Source organism: Tursiops truncatus, chromosome 13, assembly GCF_011762595.2.
Source record: "Tursiops truncatus isolate mTurTru1 chromosome 13, mTurTru1.mat.Y, whole genome shotgun sequence".
Taxonomy (NCBI): Eukaryota; Metazoa; Chordata; class Mammalia; order Artiodactyla; family Delphinidae; genus Tursiops; species Tursiops truncatus.
The window spans coordinates 37611810-37632311 of NC_047046.1; the positions used below are offsets into that span (position 1 = coordinate 37611810).

The 20502-nt window shown below is 35.8% G+C and overlaps 1 protein-coding gene across 4 annotated transcripts in view; it reads right to left on the bottom strand.

Annotated features, from left to right (window-relative positions):
- The window catches only part of ROCK1 (Rho associated coiled-coil containing protein kinase 1), a 146866-nt gene that overhangs the window by 28339 nt on the left and 98025 nt on the right, over positions 1 to 20502 (bottom strand). For all 4 annotated transcript variants that reach the window (XM_073790573.1, XM_019930555.3, XM_019930554.3 and 1 more), the window contains 8 exons: positions 19550 to 19685; positions 17275 to 17366; positions 16931 to 17177; positions 8021 to 8127; positions 6422 to 6572; positions 4232 to 4392; positions 2031 to 2215; positions 281 to 350 (listed from right to left, as the gene is read on the bottom strand). In XM_073790573.1, the coding sequence (XP_073646674.1) occupies positions 281 to 350; positions 2031 to 2215; positions 4232 to 4392; positions 6422 to 6572; positions 8021 to 8127; positions 16931 to 17177; positions 17275 to 17366; positions 19550 to 19685 (1149 nt within the window). The remainder of the gene's footprint in view (positions 1 to 280; positions 351 to 2030; positions 2216 to 4231; positions 4393 to 6421; positions 6573 to 8020; positions 8128 to 16930; positions 17178 to 17274; positions 17367 to 19549; positions 19686 to 20502) is intronic.

The window sequence follows — 20502 nt, forward strand, 5'->3', positions numbered from 1 at the left end:
GAGCTTGCTACCAGGCAGACAGAACCCTTAACAAAGTCTTATATGTAGCTCCAGTTTGAAAGCAATTCTGGAAATATTTGCACAAAAACAGTCATTTCTTTACAACTTAAACAGACCACCAACTCAGATCCAGAAATGAAATGCAGAGATGGGGATATAAAGAAGGGGAGAAAACTACTTCACAGTCATTTGAAAAAGAATCATAGTTCACATTAAAAATCTAAATACCTTGTTTTAAGTCAGGTTTTGAAACAGTCTATATGTTAAAAATGATTCTCACCGAGAAATATTGCTCAGCTTCAAGCTGATCTTGTAGCTCCCGCATCTGTCCTTCATTTCCTCTGTATTGTCTTTAGACAAAAGAGAAAACAGTAAACAAATGCTCCTATTTATACTAGACTTTACATCATTCTTTGTTTCTTAAAGTTGCTACAATAAAAAAGGTTTACTAAAGTAATCTTTGTTTCAAAAAATCATTCTTCAGGGACTTCCCTGGCAGTCCAGTGGTTAAGACCCTGCGCTTCCACTGCAGGGGGCGCAGGTTTGATCCCTGATAGGGGAAGTAAGATCCCGCATGCTGCGCGGTGCAGCCAAAAAATTTAAAAACTCATACTTCATTATACAGTATTACTTTACTAGTTATGTTTGGTTAGGCCACACTGTCTGCTCCTTATTAAATGATACTATGAAAAGTTGAGGGGACAGTTTTCTACTGAAGGTCACTTATTAATTGTGGAGTAATCCACAATGCAAAAATAAAAATATTTTTTGGTAAATTTTTCTAAAGAAAAGCTTTCTTAGGGATACATTTAAAATGTCTTATGCTGTAAGTAGACTATTAAAAACTTGACCATATTTAATAAATAGTAAGAATAATTTAGTACTATATTTTATGGTCAATTAAGCACAAGGGTGCGGTGGAAATGAATACTCAGGTAAGGAGTAAGAAGGGCGGCAATAACAACAACTGACAAAGGAGGAGTAACACAGATAAAGAGACAAGTACACTGCTCACAGAGAGGAAAGGACTTAAAAAGACAGAGACACAATGCAACCCAAAGAAGCTATTCAACAATGAACAATTCCATCTGCAGCTGCTAGGTTTTCATATTAGATAGTAACAGCTTTTTATTTTCAGCATATGGTTGACAGAAAGTACATAATAATTATTAGTTAAATGCTGAGTGAAAGTTATTTCGGGAGAGGAAAACTACAAAACACATTACTTGGTAAAAATAGTGGCTCTAAAAGGGGAAAAGAATTTCACCAATATAAAGTCAACAAATTCAAACCCAGCAATTTTACCTAAGAATTACTGTGTTGTAAACAAAGCTGGCAAATGAAGACATTATAACATAAATTTGGAGGAAATAAAACCTCATGGTCTGGCATAAGGTATCTTTGATATTAAATTTCTGAAGCATGTCCTTATACAAATTCTGAAAGTCATACTGACACCTTGCTTTGTCCCCATTTCAAGTAAGCGGGCACATCACATCTCAGAATAGAAGAAAAAGAACATTTTGCACTTTGAGATGAACCAAAGAAACAAAATAAAACAAACAAACAAACAAATACAGGGCCATCATGTCTAATTCTAGTCTCTAAAATAGAGAAACCTTAAACATTTTCTGTAAGGTACTAAATCCTAAATAATAAGGTTATTCCTCATTTTTGTAATTCTAGTGTGAAGAAACATGATGACTTTCATAGATATGAAAATCATATGAGAAAACTGTGTTTTTCCTACCATAAACAGACATTGTAAAGTCACTAGTCTTGATAATGTCCTTTTTTTCCCCTTTAAATAACTGTGTTTTTTATTTAGTAAGCCTGTCTTTCCAAAGCCTGAACTCCCTTGCAAACCTTCTTTGCAAATAAATTCTTTTATTTTTTCTAAATGCTTTTTCCTAAATCTTCCTTTCACAAACTCTAAGAACATAACCTATATACACATAAAATATGAAACACATAAGCAAATGCTAAACACAAAAAAGAAAGAAATCAAGAATGTTACTTCCGAAACTTACTTTGTAAGCTGAGCTAATTCAAACTCTAATAATCTCTTTGCTTCCAATAAAGTATTTATTTCCTGTTTCATCTGCTTTTCTAAACCTTTTAAATTGTCTGCCTCAAATGCGTGGGTCTTCAATTCATTTTGTAACAACAGTCGCTTATTTGACTCCTGCTCCAGTTGCAGGGATAGATTCTTAACCTATGAATGAGAAAAATAATTGGGATTGTAAATCTCTTTAGTAATTTATTAGACATCATTTGAAAGAATACTAATCAAATCTCAAGTACATTATAATTCCTTATACAAGTAGAAAATATTAGTATTGTAATGAGTCTCCACAGTTCTATGCATTTATTACTGCAGAATTTACTGTTAAATCAAATTAATTCCCAAATTTCAGATGTGAGATCTTGGAGGGAAAAGAAATCTGGTTTCTTTGTACCCCAACCTGTAAGGAAATTTTGGAGAAGGTGAGTATAAAAGTCACTTTTGGGGGGACATTCCTAAATGGTATTTAAATTTACCTGTTCTTTCATAAATGTTTGTACTCTAATCTACAACCCTCTAGAGTTTATAAAACAAATTGAATATATATTTAGTTCAACTCAATAAATATTTATCAAGTACTTATTAGGCGTTAGGACTAATAAACGAAAAATTCTTACAGTGGTTACAGTGCCCTTCATGATCTATTCTGTTTACTTTCCTAGCATTATCACTGGTCATTCTCTGAATCCAATCATACTCCTCAGATCCTCCAGTGTGACAAACTCTCCATCACCACACAGTTCTTGCACAGGCTATTCTCTGTCTTTCCCTCTTCATTTATTCTTTCTTCAGCTCTTAAATGCCAAACCCTTAGTGAGGCCTCCTTTACCTCCTGGATGTGATTAGTCCTAACACTCCTACTTGGTATGTCCTCTTTAAATATGTCATGCTTATAATTCAATTTTAATATCTGTCTTTCCCTTTGGGTTCTAAGTTCCACAGAAGTCAAGACCATAGCTGTCTTATTCCATACCCCAACTCCTAGCACAGGGCTAGGCAGATAACACGTGGTCAAAAGTTACATTTTAAAATTACTGAATATTATCTCCCAAATTTTCAACACATATTCTTCCTGCATGCTGGCTCTATTAGGTATCTCTAATCTCTCTTCTTTCTTGTCCATTCTATATACCACTACCAGATTACTTTTCCTGAAAGAGTGTTTTCATCTATAGCTTTATAGTTTTAAAAACTATCAATACTTTGCCCTCCAGGTTTCCCCCATGACTACTCAATATGTCTCTCCTTTCCTGGTTTGATCAAGTCGCTTTTTGTCCCTCACTTACCTATCTCCTTAAGCATTCTGTAATTACTCTTTTACATATGTGAACTAATTATTTTTGGTCTTATAATTTCTAAAGTACATATACCGGCTTCTCTGGTGGTGCAGTGGTTAAGAATCCGCCTGCCAATGCAGGGGACAGAGGTTCGAGCCCTGGTCCAGGAAGATCCCACATGCCGCCGAGCAACGAAGCCCGTGGGCCACAACTACAGAGTCCGCGTGCTGCAAATACTGAAGCCCACGTGCCTAGAGCTTGTGCTCCGCAACAAGAGAAGCCACTGCAATGAGAAGCCCGCACACTGCACTGAAGAGTAGCCCCCGCTCACCACAACTAGAGAAAGCCCACGTGCAGCAACAAAGACCCAATGCAGCCAAAAATAAATAAATAAAATAAATAAATTTTAAAAATAAAGTACATATACCAATCACTAGGATATAATATCATTTTATCTCTTTATTTACTGCTTTCAAGCAAGTCTTTCAAGCAAGACTCCACAGCTTAATGCTTCTTCTGAAATCTAAAAACAATGCTCCTCTTGGGGATTACTGGATACCTGACAATAAAGAAGTTTTTTTTTTCTCTCTCTCTCTCTTAAAAAGCAAATGGTCAGTTTCTTCAGGGGAGGAGCTGTGACACTTCTTTACAGTTGTACTGTCACAGTGCAAAATGGTATAGAACCTATGGTGTGAATGTTCACTATACGAAGATGAAAATTTTAGGAGTTAGGGATATAGTGGTGACCTTACAGCAGTGAACACAGATACATATAAGTTATTTTATTAAAGTCTCCACCATGTTGTTTAAATTATAGATAATGACTTTTTAGTCATAACAATGATATTCTCTTTTATAAGATGAACAAAATTAGTATTATTTTTCTTACTTCATCCTCCATCCTTTCTTTATTTTCAGTCAAATGCTCTAGCTTCTGCTGAGACTGTTTTAGATCAACATCTAGCATGGAGCATTGCTTCTCAATCTGAACAACCCTATTTTCAGCCTTCTCTCGAGCTTCTCTCTCTTCCTTCAGCTTTTTTTCCATCTCTGTGAAAGAAAAAGTTATAAACATACATTTAAAGACAAAGACATGCTTTTCACTTTCATGGGCTGTGTAAGACACCTAGGTGCCAAAAATCCCTACTGTTTTTATCCTGGGACTCTTTTAGAGCTATTCGTTATAGAAGTTCTAACATTATGAATTATTTGTATAGTGGGATCTCTAAAGGAAGAGAGTCATAAAATATAACGAATCTTCCAAATCCATCCCTTGACCAATGATCTGAGAGACTATTCAGTGCCATTTTCAGACCAGAAGGTGAAAGTATAGCTGGAAAAAAGTGGAGTATCTAAGGAGAAGAATGGAGGTAGTTCAGATAAAAGTAGAAAAATAAGATTGTGGTTATTAATCTATACCTGGCATTGTTCCAGAAAAGTTTCCGAAGCTTAAGGCTGTGATGCAAACTTTAATTTATGCAACTCAGACAAGATTCCGTGATAGTATAATACCTATTTTAATTATTATTAGAAGATATTAGTCTACAGTGAGGTTCCCTTTTTGAGATACGGTAACTAAGGTTCTGAAGGTTAATTTTCTAGGGTCCTGCAACTCTTAAGTTGCACCATCAGGTTTCAAACTTAATAAGTCTGCTTTCTCACTTTCAGACTGTCCTCTAGGTGACAAAATAGAAACCATCAGAATGGAGCTTCCTGAATAATTCCCAGATTTCTGGCTTGGGCCCCTGGATGTTGAATACCATCATCCATAACCATGATAATATCTCCCATTTATTGAAAGCTTTTTATGTACAGGCAGTTTAGATGCATTTTCCCACCTAATTTTTTTTTTTTTTTAATACAGAGTGGCTAAAAGGCAAAGTAGATTTGTCTGATTACAAGCCTGGGCTCATAAAAACTAGACAGCCGTTAACCAAGACAGTCAGAATAGGAGTAAGGGCAGGTCTGATAGATAAGGTCACACGTTTTCCCTTGAATAAACTGAATTTAAGGCGCCAGGTAACATTTCCAGGTTACAGTAGGTTAAGAAGTGAGTAGAAGGTGAAGAAAAGGAAGACATCTTTTTGTAAGTTTGGCTATAAATGAATGGAATAAAACAGTGGCAATTAGTAAGGATCACAGGTTGCTGCAAGGGTTTGTCTTTTTTTTTTTTTTTTTAAGATGGGAGAGACTTGTACATGTTTACAACAGGAAGAAATTCAGTGGAGGAAAAAAGGTTGAGAATAAAGAGGAGAAAAAGAAATAATAAGTTGAGATAAGAGGCTAGATCTGAATACAGCTAGAACATATTGGCAAGGACAGGAAGAGGATCACCCTCCTCTAAGATGAGAAGGAAGATAATGAACATAGGTAAAGTAGTAAGACAGGTTGATTAAGTTAGAGAATTAGATTCTGAGGGGTTCACACCTATGATTTCACAATTTGTTTTTGAAATAGGAGAATGTTCACCTAAAATTAAAGTGATAAAGAAATGGCATAGGAAGCTTGAGGAGAGAAATAAAAGTTTAGGAGAAAAACTGATCTGCATATTACCTATTTAATATGAGTGACATATATAAAAATGACAGCTCACCTGAGGCTGGAGACAATGCATTGGGATAACATCCATCTGAAGAACTATTTGAAGCAATGAAAAGTGGCCGGCTAGTCTGATCTAGATCTGTTGTGCTTAGAGGCATAACACAGTGGAAATACAAAGGAATGAGAGAGTTGAGGGTACAGAGCAAGAAAGCAGATGAATTAACAGACAATGAGTTCCAGAAGAAGAAAACTGAGGAAAGGGCTGAAAAACTGGGAGAAGTAAGAATCCACTGACTCTTACAGGGAGTAGAGGGTAGTATAGGGAGTAGAGAATGGTAGAGTAAGAGAACTAGCAGGTGAAATTGTCATTTTAAAAAATGGAAGGTATCAAAAAAGGAAGGCACACTTTTCCCAGATCATCATTTATAATTTCCAAGAGTTTAAACTACTACACAATAAAATTTGATCAAAATCAAAATATTTTTGTTGGCATTATTTAAAAACTAATCATGTAGAAAATATTAAAACTGACACTTACCACACATTGCAACAGACTTGGCCTCTTCAATAGATTGATGTTTGTCAGTTAAACGAGCTTTGGTTACTTTATGTTCATTTACCTCTTGTTCTAACCTTTGCTGTAATGATTTAAGCTTGTAGTTTAAATCTATTTCTAAGTTATTCTTTTCCTGTAAAATGAGAAAGAGAGTCATATACTATGCTGTGCAAAAGGCACATCATTAAATCTTATATTAATTAATATCCCATAAGAGATAATACATGAATCACATTGGCTTGAAATGTTACACCATATATACTTAAATACTTTTATTCAAGACACAGCTTTATTTTTATACTTCTTGTATATTTCACACCATCTATAATGTCTTACTTTAAAAATCATAATAAGCACATATAATTAAAAGCAAAATATCACCTTTTTTCTACCCCCCACCCTTCCCCATGTGAATCATTAGCCATGGCTGATGGCAGGGCAGAGTTCTGTTATGTTCAGGAGGGTTCACTGCGAGGATCAGAAACGAATAGAACAATTCTTCAGTTCATTTAAAAATTTTTGCTACCATTAAAAAAAACTGATCTCTATTTACAATTGCATCTACACCTAGATTTACCTTGCTCTGACAAAAGAATGTCAACATGTATTCCATTCCTGTTTGGATACTTCTACTCTTCTTCTTTCAACCTATTTCCAAACTTATACCAGACTTAAACATCAAAAAGTTATTCTGAATGACACAAAACATGTCTAAAGGACAAGATAAGTGGTGAATTTTCTGATCATTTATCTGAGGATCTAGTAAACCTACAACATTTCAGGGAGGTAAGCTAAATCTGCATATTACCTATTTAATCCTTTTCTTAGCAAGGTAAGGACAGAGGATAACCAATGGCATTTTTTGACTGTTATGAAAATTCTACATGCAAAGGCCAATTACATTATGTATGCTCTTTACTATTTTGCTAACTCTTACTAACGAAATGGAAAAGGCACACATGGTCTACTACATACTAATTCTTTGTTTTCCTTCTTCATAATTAGTAAGGTTCAGCGTCTTCATCTTACCCATGTACAAAAAATGGGGGGAAAATTCTGTATGAAGAGGTATCCCCAAACCAAAGCAATTTGTGATGATCAGATAATATCAGTTATCTGATACCCTTCAAGGGTAGAAACAAACAACTAAAAATAACACCCTAGGGCTTCCCTGGTGGCGCAGTGGTTGAGAGTCTGCCTGCTGATGCAGAGGACACGGGTTCGTGCCTGGTCCGGGAAGATCCCACATGCTGTGGAGCGGCTAGGCCCGTGAGCCATGGCCGCTGAGCCTGCGCGTCCGGAGCCGGTGCTCCGCAACGGGAGAGGCCACAACAGTGAGAGGCCCGCGTACCGCCAAAAAAGACCCCAAAAAAACAAACAAAACAAAACAAAACAAAAAATAACACCCTAAAAAGCCCAAATTAAGACCCACATACACCTCCACACAGCAACCAACAATAAAAACTTCTAGAAATGTAAACATATAAAGATTAGGAATGAATGATCTTTTATAAAACCATCTTATAATATCTGATAATCAGTAAATACTATCTCATAATTGGTATATGTTAAATCATTTACCTTTTCTGAATGATTAAGCATGTCTTGAGCCTCTTTTCTTTCTCCTTCCACTCTTTCAAGATTATGTTTGAGATGCTTCACCTCCTCTTGTAAAGATGTAATTCGAGCTATCAAGTAAGAAAAAAGTTCAAGTCACATAGTCATTGAAAGAGAAATCTTTTTTTCCCAGCATTATCATTAAGATAAAAAAAGTTTAAAATCTCCTGATCAGACAGAAATTTATTAAGTGTTTTCTTAGCAGTATATACAATAACTACAATACATAGTGATAAAAATGTTAATTCTAGTTGGAGATCATCTAGTATATATTCATTTTACAGATTGTCAAAGAGATAAGCCTGAGCTTCATCCAGAAATCAGATCTGAGTCCTAATCGAGTGCTCTTTTCCCCATGTTAATTAAGGCAAGTATTTAAGTGCTTTTTTATGTATCAGACATTCTGAAAAGTGTTTAATTACTCTTAAACTTAATGAAGAAAAACTCCATTACTAAAGAAACTAAGTTTTAAGGAATTCAAGTCCTCTAACAAAGCTTAGTGTTAACCTACCTGATGCTCATTTCATGCAATGGTAGCAACTCACATATTTAGAAACTCTACTCATTAAGATATGCTTTACGTTTTGTTTTTAATGCATAAGTACTTAATAAACACAATTTAATACATGCAGAATCTAACATATATGAATATAATTATATTGTCTAGTTCAAAAGTAGAAACCTATTTTCTTATTTTGTGATTCAATGTGGCCTAAGATTTGACGGGGAAATGGATAAAGCACCCTAAAAGACCCGGAAAAAATTTGTACTTCTTAAAGTTTAGTGTTTAACTTGCAGTACTTGCCAAAGTCTTCAAGACACTCAACCTGCCTCCTATATTTTACTGTTTCTGAAGTAGTTCTTTTTTTTATTTTTTTTTTCTGGCACACGGGCCGCTCACTGTTGGGGCCTCTCCCGTTGTGGAGCATGGGCTCCGGACGCGCAGGCTCAGCGGCCATGGCTCACGGGCCCAGCCGCTCCGTGGCATGTGGGATCTTCCCGGACCAGGGCACAAACCCATGTCCCCTGCATCGGCAGGCGGACTCTCAACCACTGCGCCACCAGGGAAGCCCCTGAAGTAGTTCTTTAATGAACAAATGAATATTAAATCTTTGGCACGTGATAAGGCTTGTCTGGTAGGCTAGTTCTAGGATCTAGACAGCAATGAAGCAATTTTATTTACACACACAGGCAATGTGGCATTCTGTTCACATAGGAATATTTTCATATAGGAGAAAGAAACACCTGCTAGTTTCTTTCAAATGGTTGAGCAAAAATACAGAGAATGTGTGTGTTTGTATGGAGAGAGATAAAGCAAACATGGCAAGATGTTTAAATGTTAAAGTGCTATTTAAAAAATGCTTCTTCCTGTATTTATAATAAATAATAGGTTTTTAAAATCTGTAGAAAGATAGTATACTCAGGTTAAACTGAATTTCTGTGTAGAAGTTGTTCATATAAACCAACTCTCAAGAAGACAAAGTAATGAAAATATATGGGTTGAATTCATTAGAGTCCTAGTAACTTTATAAAAGGTATGTTAAATATATTTTATTTTCCTCATTTATTGTATTTTTTAAAAAGTGCTAGGAAGAAACTATAACTTGTCTGTACAATACATGAAAGCAAAAAAGCTTCACATTAAAATGCATATATATATATATATATATATACACACATACATACATATATATATACACACACACAGTAGAAGGAATAAGAACCAAAATATCAGGGATCGTAACCTAAGCAGATCAAAACAATAAAGCTTCTAGAGGAAAATAGGGAATAATATCCTCATGATTTAATCAAAGAATTCAACAGGCCACACTAAATAGCACTGACCACAAAAGAAAAAAAAATAGGACTACATTAAAAATAAGAAAAGTAAGACCTCCTGTTCATTGGCAGACAGGATTTAAGAGTGAAAAGGAAAACCACAGAGTGGAAGAAGATAATTATGGTACATAAATTTGATAAGGGACTAATATCTAGGACTCCCACAAACCAACAAGAAAAAAGCAAACAATCCAATAAGAAAAGGGGGGGGGCAAAAGACTTGAAGACCATATCACAAATTGCCAATAAACATGTGAAAAGCTGCTCAATCTCCGACACCAGGGAAATGGAAACTAACCCCTAAGGAAATACCATCAGGCACCACCTGAATGGCTAAAACAGTAAGACTGACAAAACTCAGTGGGGATGAGTACTATCCTTGAGGAGGCAGTGGAACAACCAGAACGCTCATACATTGCTGGTGAATGTAAACTGGTGAACCTACTTTGAAATACTTGGATGTATTTACTAAAGCTAAATATACTCTATGGTTCTACCACTTCTAAGTATATACCAAAAGGAAGCATACGTATGATTACCAAAGAATATGTACAAGAAAGTTCACATCAGCATCATTCATAATAATCCCTGAATGGAAGCAATCAGAATATCTGATTTAAAAGACATGACCACAAAATAACTGATAAATTGCAGTGGTCATACAAAATACACGGAGTACTATACAGCAAGAACAAAAAACTACTGCCATATACAACAATACGGATGAACCTCACAAACAATGTTGAATGAAATAAACCAGAAACAAAGGACTGTTTCTGCATGATTCCATATACAAAAGTTCAAAAACAAGCAAAACTAACTTATGTGTTAGAAGTCAGAACAGTGATTACTTCGGGGAAAAAGGGTTAGTGACTAAGCAGAAGTACAAGGGAACTTCTGGGCTGCTGGTAATATTCAGTTTCTATATGGGTGTGTTCATGCTGTGAAAATTTTTCCAGATACATATTTTTTATTTATTTTAATATGTACAGATATATTAAGTCTCAAAAACAGAAACAAAAAAAACCTCACTGTGAAAAATCTAAATATGTTAAAATCCCCAAATATGAAATCTACTATCTAAATTTGAGGCCCATCAACTATATATAAAAATTAAAAACAAAGGAATGGGGACTTCCCTTGTGGTGCAGTGGTTAAGAATCTGCCTACCAATGCAGGGGACATGGGTTCGATCCCTGCTCCGGGAAGATCCCACATGCTTCTGAGCAACTAAGCCCATGCGCCACAACTACTGAACATGCACTCTACAGCCTGCAAGCCACAACTACTGAGCCCATGCGCCATAACTACTGAAGCCCGTGTGCCTAGAGCCCGTGCTCTGCAACAAAAGAAGCCACCGCAATGAGAAGCCCGCGTGCCGCAAGGAAGAGTAGTCCCCGCTTGCTGCAACTAGAGAAAGCCCACACGCAGCAATGAAGACCCAATGCAGCCAAAAATATAAATAAATTTAAAAAAATATATATATATAAATAAACAAACAAATAAATAAATAAACGGGCAAGATACAACAGGAAAGTGCAAATTAAGGGAAAAACCCCCTCAAGGTCAGATATATTTAATATCATCTATAATACAATTTTAATCCAGTAAGAAGATACAGAAGTCATAAAACCTTAACACACCAAACAACGCTGCATTAAAAATATACAAAAGCAGGGTATTATGAAATATCCACAGCTAACATCATACTTAATAAACAATACAAAAGGAAAACTAAGATAATTCCATTTATAACAGCATCAAAAAGAACAAAATACCTAGGAATAATTTAACCAAGGAGGTGTAAGACTTGTACACTGAAACTAATAAATAAATAAATAAATAAATGCTGAAATGAATTTTTTAAATACCAAAATAAACGGAAATATATCCTGTGTTCATGGATTAGAAGTCTTAATATGTTAGGATGGCAATACTATCCAAAGCAATCTATAGATTCAATGCAATCCCTATAAAAACTCCAAAGATATTTTATGCAGATATGGAAAAGCAGATCCTCAGATTCATATGGAATTACTTGCAGACTGGAATATCTAAAACAGCACTGAAAAAGAACAACAAAGCTGAAGAACTCAAACTTCCAATTTCAAAACTTGCTGTAAAGCTACAGTGACCAAAACAGTGTGGTACTGGTCTAAGAACAGACATATAGACCAACTGAATAGAACTGAGAATCTAGAAACAAAACTGTATACCTAGAGCCAACTGATTTTCAACAAGGATGCCAAGACCATTCAGTGGGGGAAAAAGTAGTCTCTTCAACAAACGGTACTGGGACAACCAGATATCCACATGTAAAAGAATGAAATTGGACCCCTACACATCATACCATATACAAAAATTAACTCAAGTTAGAGACCTAAATATAAATGCTAAAACCATACAATTTTTAGAAGAAGACATAGGGGTAAACCTTCATGATCCTCAATTTGGCAATGTATTATGATATGACACCAAAAGCATAAGCAACATATATTAAACTGGACTTCATCAGGCTTCCCTGGTGGCGCAGTGGTTGAGCCTGTGCTCCGCAACAGGAGAGGCCACAACAGTGAGAGGCCCGCGCACTGCGATGAAGAGTGGCCCCCGCTTGTCGCAACTAGAGAAAGCCCTCGCACAGAAACGAAGACCCAACACAGACAAAAAATTAATTAATTAAAAAAACCCCCCAAAAACTGGACTTCATCAAAATTAACTTTTGTACATCAAAGGACATTATCTAGAAAAATGAAAAGACAAACTACAGAAGGGGTGTAAATATTAGCAAATCTCACACCTGATAAGGTCTAGTATCCAGACTCTTAAAAGTCAACAACGAAAAGACAAAAGACCCAATTAAAAAATGGACAAAGGACATGAGCAGACATTTTTCCAAAAAGGATATACAAATGTCCAATAAGCACATGAAAAGATGCTCAACCTCATTACTCATTAGGGAAATTAAAGTCCAACCCACAGTGGGACACCACTTCATACCCACTAGGGTGGTTATAACCAAAAACAGTTAAATATCAAGTACTGGCAAGGATGTGGAAAAACTGAAACCCTTGTACAATGCTGGTGGGAACATAAAATGATTCAGCCATTGTGGAAAATAGTCTGAAGTGCCTCAAAAGTTAAACACAGCATCAGCACATGACCCAGCAATTCTACACCTAGATATCCAAAAGACCTGAAAACAAGTATTCCAATAAATAGTTGTAAACGAATTTCATAGCAGTGTTATTCACAATAGCCAAAAGGTGGAAACAACTCAAATGTCCATCAACAGATGAACAGCTAAACAAAATGTGGTGCATACATACAATAGAATATTAGTCAGCCATAAATGAATGAAGTACTGATACATGGTACAACATCAATCTTAAAAATATGCTAGGTGGGGCTTCCCTGGTGGCGCAGTGGTTGAGAGTCCGCCTGCTGATGCAGGGGACACGGGTTCGTGCCCCGGTCTGGGAAGATCCCACATGCTGTGGAGCGGCTAGGCCCGTGAGCCATGGCTGCTGAGCCTGCGCGTCTGGAGCCTGTGCTCCGCAACAGGAGAGGCCACAACAGTGAGAGGCCCGCGTACAGCAAAAAATATATATATATATATATGCTAAGTGAAAGAAGCCTGATACAAAAGGTCACATATTGTATGATGTCATTTATATGAAATATCCAGAACAAGTAAATTCAGAGATATAAAACAGATTGGTGGTTGCTAGGGGCTAGGTAGAGGGGCATATAGGAAAGGAAAGCTTAATGGGTACAAGGTTTTCTTCTGGGTTAATGAAAATGTTTTGGAACTAGATAGACAAGGTGGTTGTACAACACTGTGAATGTACTGAATGCCACTGAATTGTACACTTTTAAATGGTTAACTTTATGTTATATGAATTTCACCTCAATAAAACAATATAAAAAAGCTGTTAGAAATACAAGGGGGCTATGAGAAAAAAGACTACAGTCATAGTGTTAACTTTTAAAATATGTTTCAAAATTTGGCAAATCATCAAAGACACAAAGAATAAATGGAGTCTTAGAAAACTGGTTAGATTAGAAAATGGACCTATTGTTTTTCTTCCAAAAGTCAAATCCAAAAACATACCAAGTAAAAAACTTACACAATTTCCAAATGCCCATGTAACAGTTAAAAACAAAAGTGCATTACACTATGATATACTATTCCCTCAGCCTATTTCCCTATAGACATGAAGCTAAGAATGTTTTTTTCATTTTTAAAGGGTTATAAAAAGCAAAACAGAAGAATATGTAACAGAGATCGTATGTGGCCCACAAAACCTAAAGTATATACTATCCAATTATATTTGGTAAGTCATTTCCCAAACACATGAAGAAGCTTCTGCTCAATAGTGTACATGGAGAGCATTCAACTAGGCAACAATTGTTACTGTGCCACAAGGCTAGCCTCCCAAACTATGAGAAATTTATACCTGAGGGATCTGAAATGTCTTAAGAACCATAAAAAAATCAACGTAAAAATTTTATGTTTGCGTGTGTGCATGTTTTACCACAATGCACCTTGTATGTTGAGGCTCATATAAGTTTTGTGCTTTTTAATGTGTGTGAACTTTGATTCACATTTAAATTAAAAAATAAACCTTAAAGAAAGCATTGAAAAAGGATAAACATCAACAATAGGTCATGCTATGAATCTTCCTTAACTTCACCAATATCTAAACAACAGAGTCAGTTAAAACCATTGTTGATGAACACATAATGATGGTCTCGTCCTTGAAAGCAAGCACTTCAAGCTCAGCGTTATCTGGAAAATCACAGACTTAAAGAATTTTAGAATTGAAAGAATTTATAGGGGTCACCTAATCTTCTTGGTTTATAAATAAAGCAGAAGAAGTGACCTGCACACAGCTAATAAGCTGTATATGAAGAGGCCTAGAGAAGCAATTTAAGGAAGTGGAGTATGAGGCTTTTTCTAATATATATAATGAGGATACTTTCTTGGTTATATTCAGATCTATTTTAAGCCTAGTCCCTGAGAAATAAGATTGCAGAGCACTCCTCAGCTAAGAACGAATGGGAGATCCTTATTTGTTTCCAAAGTCCAAAAACTGACCCCGACCTCTCTCCACAGAATTACAGCTAATCATCAAGCCCCATGAGACCCCAAACTATGTTCACATCCTGTGACTTAGGTTAAAATGGACTATCCCACCCCCTAATTTTCCCTGAAAGATCTGGCAACTTCCATGCATATCTGTTTTGATTAGGTAGTATGGATGCTGATGCTGACAGAAACAGAAAAAAATGTGAGAAGTGGAAGCCAGGAATCTTGTTGAAAACAAAATGATTTTATTACCATGAACAGTTTGTGAGTCTAAAAGGAAACTTTAAGACCACAAAGGCTGCTGATATCTCTAGTCCTAACCTTTCCAAGTACCGAATTCTTTATTTGCAATGGGATTCCCTTTCTGCAGTTTAATTTCTATTTCTACCAACAATGCATGAGGAATTCCCAGGTTTTAATAGTGATAATCTTCTCTGCCTGGTTAGTTCCACTTTGAGTAAGACTTTTGTGAATTGGGCACTTTTAAAAATTAAGTTTTCAGGGCTTCCCTGGTGGCGCAGTGGTTGAGAGTCCGCCTGACGATGCAGGGGACACAGGTTCATGCCCCGGTACGGGAAGATCCCACATGCCGTGGAACGGCTGGGCCCGTGAGCCATGGCCACTGAGCCTGCATGTCCGGAGCCTGTGCTCCGCAATGGGAGAGGCCGCAACAGTGAGAGGTCCGCGTACCCCAAAAAAAAAAAAAAAAAAAAAAAAATTAACTTTTGAGTAACTGGCTGTAAAATTGGAAATATTCACATTACCTCCATCACAAGGGTGCCTGAGAGAGTGAAGAAATTACAATTTGATACAAATTATCCTGAAACAGAAAGAATGCTAACCATTTCCAGTATTAGCAAGGTCACTTTCTTTTTTATTGAAGTATAGCTGATGTACAATATTATATAAATTATAGGTGTACTATATAGTAATTCATAATTTTTAAAGGTTATACTCCATTTACAGCTATTATAAAATATTGGCTATATTCCCCAGGTTGTACAATATATCCTTGTAGCTTATTTTATACCTAGTAGTTTGTACCTCTTAATTGCCCCTCCCCCCACTGGTAACCAGTAGTTTGTTCTCTATATCTGTGAGCCTGCTTTTCTGTTATATTCACTAGTTTGCTGTACTTTTTAGATTCCACATATAAGTGATATACAGTATTTGTCTTTCTCTGACTTATTTCGCTTAGCATAATGCTCTCCAAGTCCATCCATGTTGCTGCATATGGGAAAATTTCATTCTTTTTTTTAATAGCTGAGTAGTATATTCTGTAGTATATATATACCACATCTTCTTTATCCTTTCGTCTGTTGATGGACATTTAGGTTGTTTCCCTATCTTGGCAATTTCCAGAGTGGCTGCACAATTTACCTTCCCACCAACAGTGTATGGGGGCCAAGGTCATTTTCTTTATGAGGACAATATGATCAAAAATATATTACCTTACATACTTAAAAATTAAGATGGTAAATTTTATGTTTTTAGCTACAATTAAAAATAAAATATAAATTAAAAAAATTACCTTCCATTGATAAACAAAATGTGGTATATATGGTATAAATACAATGGAACAGTATACAACCTTAAAGAGGAAAGAAATTCTGATACATGCCACAACATGGATGAAACTTGAAGACATTAAGCTAACTGGAATAAGACAGACACAAAAGGATAAATAATAACTTCTATGAGGTAGTCAAATTCAGAGACATAAAGTAGAATGGTGGTTACCAGGGGCTGGGGAGAGTGGGAAATGGGGTATAGATTTAATGGGTATAGATTTTTTAGTTTGGAATGATAAAAAAAGTTCTGGAGATGGACAGTAGTGATGGTTGCATGACAATGTGAATGTATTTTATGCCACTGAACGGTATACTTAAAAATGGCTAAAACAGTAAATTTTATGTCTATTTTACCAGAGTAAGAAAAAATATTACCTTGTAGGTCTCCAATCATCTCAGAATCATGACCTCTGTCTCTTCGTTCAGCTTCTAATACAGCTTGCAGCTGGTAATAATCCTTGTCCATTTGTGACTTGGAATTCTCCAAAATTCTATTTCTCTCCTGCAATTCTCTATTCAGGGACTCTAGCTGAGTAATTGATTTACTCATCTCGGTGTGACTCTTCCTTAATCTTACAGCTGTGTCTGATTCTGTCCTAAGTAAGTCATTGGCTTCTTCTAGCTAATTAAAAAAGAGAGCAAGAAAATAGTTTTTTATCAAAACACAATCAAACTTAAATTTTGATTTAAAAAAAAAAAACCTCACTCCAAAAACTTACCTGCTTTTGTAATTGTGCCAGCTTCTCATTAGCAAGGTGTGAATTCTGACTGACTTTCTTTAAGTCTTCCAACTGATCCTTTAATGTAGAAACTAGAAAATGAAGGAATAATATGTAAGTTTTCATAGAGGAAACATATAAATCCCTTTTAAAAAATGAAATTTGGTCTTAGGCCATAAAAGTCAGCTATATTAGGTCCATATTCCAACTTGGAAGTACCTACATTTTAAATTTATCAAAAAGTAGAGCACTGTTTTATAATACAGAATGCAAAAACAGATGTTTCCACTGCTGTAATATTTTAAATTCTTTTATTCCTTTCATAAAGGTTAATCTATTAGTGAAATTATATAAAGCTAATTTTAAATATTACCTATTTTTGAATAGTACAAATCTTTGATTAGTTCAATTATTTTTAAAATGGTTCAACTAGTGGCAGGGCAGGAATAAAGACGCAGACATACAGAATGAACTTGAGGACACAGGGTGGGGTGGCGGGGGGGAACTGGGACGAAGGGAGAGAGTAGCATTGACATATATACACTGCCAAATGTAAAATGGATGGCTAGTGGGAAGCAGCCACATAGCACAGGGAGATCCGCTCGATGCTTTCTGACAACCTAGAGGAATGGTATAGGGAGGGTGGGAAGGAGGCTCACGGGGGAGGAGGGATGGGGATATATGTATACATATAGCTGATCCGCTTTATTATACAGCAGAAACACAACACTGTAAAGCAATTATACTCCAATAAAGATGTAACTAACTAACTAAATAAAATGCTTCAAAATTCAAAAGGTACCAAATGGTGTATAGTATAGCATGAGTCTTTCTCCCTTCACGTCGTCTCCCAGCCCCTCTGGCTCTCCTCCCCAGCAACAACTATTACTAATTCCTTGCATATCCTTCCTAAGATAGTCTGTGTATCCATACCCTAATATATAAAAACACAAATATATATATATATATATATGTTTTCACATGCACATCTACACACACACACACACTTAAACATATATAGATAAGCAATTTTGTTTTAAACAATCTATACTTTTTTTGGTAAGATACATTTTAGAGATTCTTTTATAAGTTTATAAAGAGATACTTTATTCTGTTTTAAAAAATATTTTTAAATTTTTTTTTTCTTTTTTTTTTTTCCTTTTGCGGTACACGGGCTTCTCACTGTTGTGGCCCCCCACCCCCGCCACGGAGCACAGGCTCCGGACATGCAGGCCCAGCAGCCATGGCTCATGGGCCCAGCCGCTCCACGGCACGCGGGATCCTCCCGGACCGGGGCACAAACCCGCGCCCCCCGCATCGGCAGGTGGACTCCCAACCACTGCACCACCAGGGAAGCCCTAAATTCTTTTTTTTTTAATTAATTAATTAATTTATTTATTGCTGCTTTGGGTCTTCATTGTTGTGCGAGGGCTTTTCTCTAGTTGGGCTACTCTTCGTTGCGGTGCACGGGCTTCTCATTGAGGTGGCTTCTCTTGTTGCAGAGCACATGCTCTAGGAGCATGGGCTTCAGTAGTTGTGGCTCACGGGCTTAGTTGCTCCGCGGCATGTGGGATCTTCCCAGACCAGGGCTTGAACCCATGTCCCCTGCATTGGCAGGCGGATTCTTAACCACTGCGCCACCAGGGAAGCCCAAGAGATACTTTATTCTTTTATAAAATGCATAGTATTCTACCATATATACTAAAATTTATTATACCACTGATTACATTTACATTGTTTATAATTTTTGCCATTTTAAACAATTCTAAAATGAATAGCTTTGTTTCTATATCAGTATACATGTGCACAAGTATATGTGAAATAAATTTCTAGAAGTGAAATCACTGGATCAAAGGATGTAGAAAGCTATTTTAAATTTGTAACACTAATATCAAAAATTCTAGTCTTGTTGTTCTAAAATATGGCTACTTGTTAGAAGTGCCTAGAGAGCTTATTAAAAATACCAATGCCCAGTCTACATGTCTAGATCAATTAAATTAGAATTTCTGAAGTTTAGGCATTAGTTTTCTTTGAAGTTTCCCAAGAAATTCCAATATACACCCAAGGATAAAAATCAGTACTCTAGCTAAAACATTACTACTGAATCTAATATGTTATAAATAAATTTTGGGACACGGGTATTTAGCTCATGAGGTGTCTTAGGACTGTGGCTTCAAAAATATATGACAGGCACTAAATTTAAAACAACCTCAAGATGAAGACCTCAAGATAGTGTTAGAAATTCCAGTGTTTTTCAAAGGAAGTAACAATTTACCTTCATTTTCTACATTCCTCCTCTTCTCATTTTCCTGTTCTGCTTTTCTTTGGTACTCATTAATTCTATGCTGTAGCAACATTTTCTCCTTCTCAATCTGAGACACTGTAGATTCTAGGTTTCTTCTTTGATTCCCCTAAATTATGAGAAAAGTTACCACTACAATTAATACTCCTCATTTATTCAAGGGAATACTCTGTTCTTTTTTTAAAAAGTACACAATTACTTAAGATAGATATTTTGGTTTCAAAATCAGATAATACTTCCTAACAACAACAACTTTCTAATATTAGAATTAGCTTGCCTTAGAAGAAAACAGTGAGAATCCCCTTATTTTAACTAGACATACAAAATTTTCAAAGATTTAAAAAAATCCTTGAGTATAAAAAACCCTACGAATCTTGTCAGTCTGAAGGTCGAACACATTGTATTCAAACACATTAAGATGAACACACTGTATTATATTACCAATATTTTGGTTTATTTACAATCCTAAACTTTAAGACATGAAATATAAAAGGAATCAGATAACTACATATTTGATAATTAAATGGTGCAAAACTCAAATGATACCAAAGGTTACAGTGTTTATAATAAGTTCACCAGTCCCTGTATGAGGTCTCCCTTAATCCCCTCCCAATCTCTGTAACAACTTACCTTTCTTAAGATGTTCTATGTATGTACCTACTAATGCATATTAAAGAGTAATGAAAGAAATATTTATTTTAGAAAATGAAACTAAGGGGAGGGGAGGGTTAAAGAAAAAAAATACTCCAAATTCCACAACTTAAAAAAATTTATCTTCTGTTTCTGAGTTACCACTATCAGCATATTCTGCTTTTGATGCTTCATTTTTATCTTTAAGACTCCACACTGGACAAACCTCCTTTACAGTGCGTGCTTTTCTGGGCTTTTCCATTTTTAAGTGAAATCCATCTTTTAAGTAAGATGCT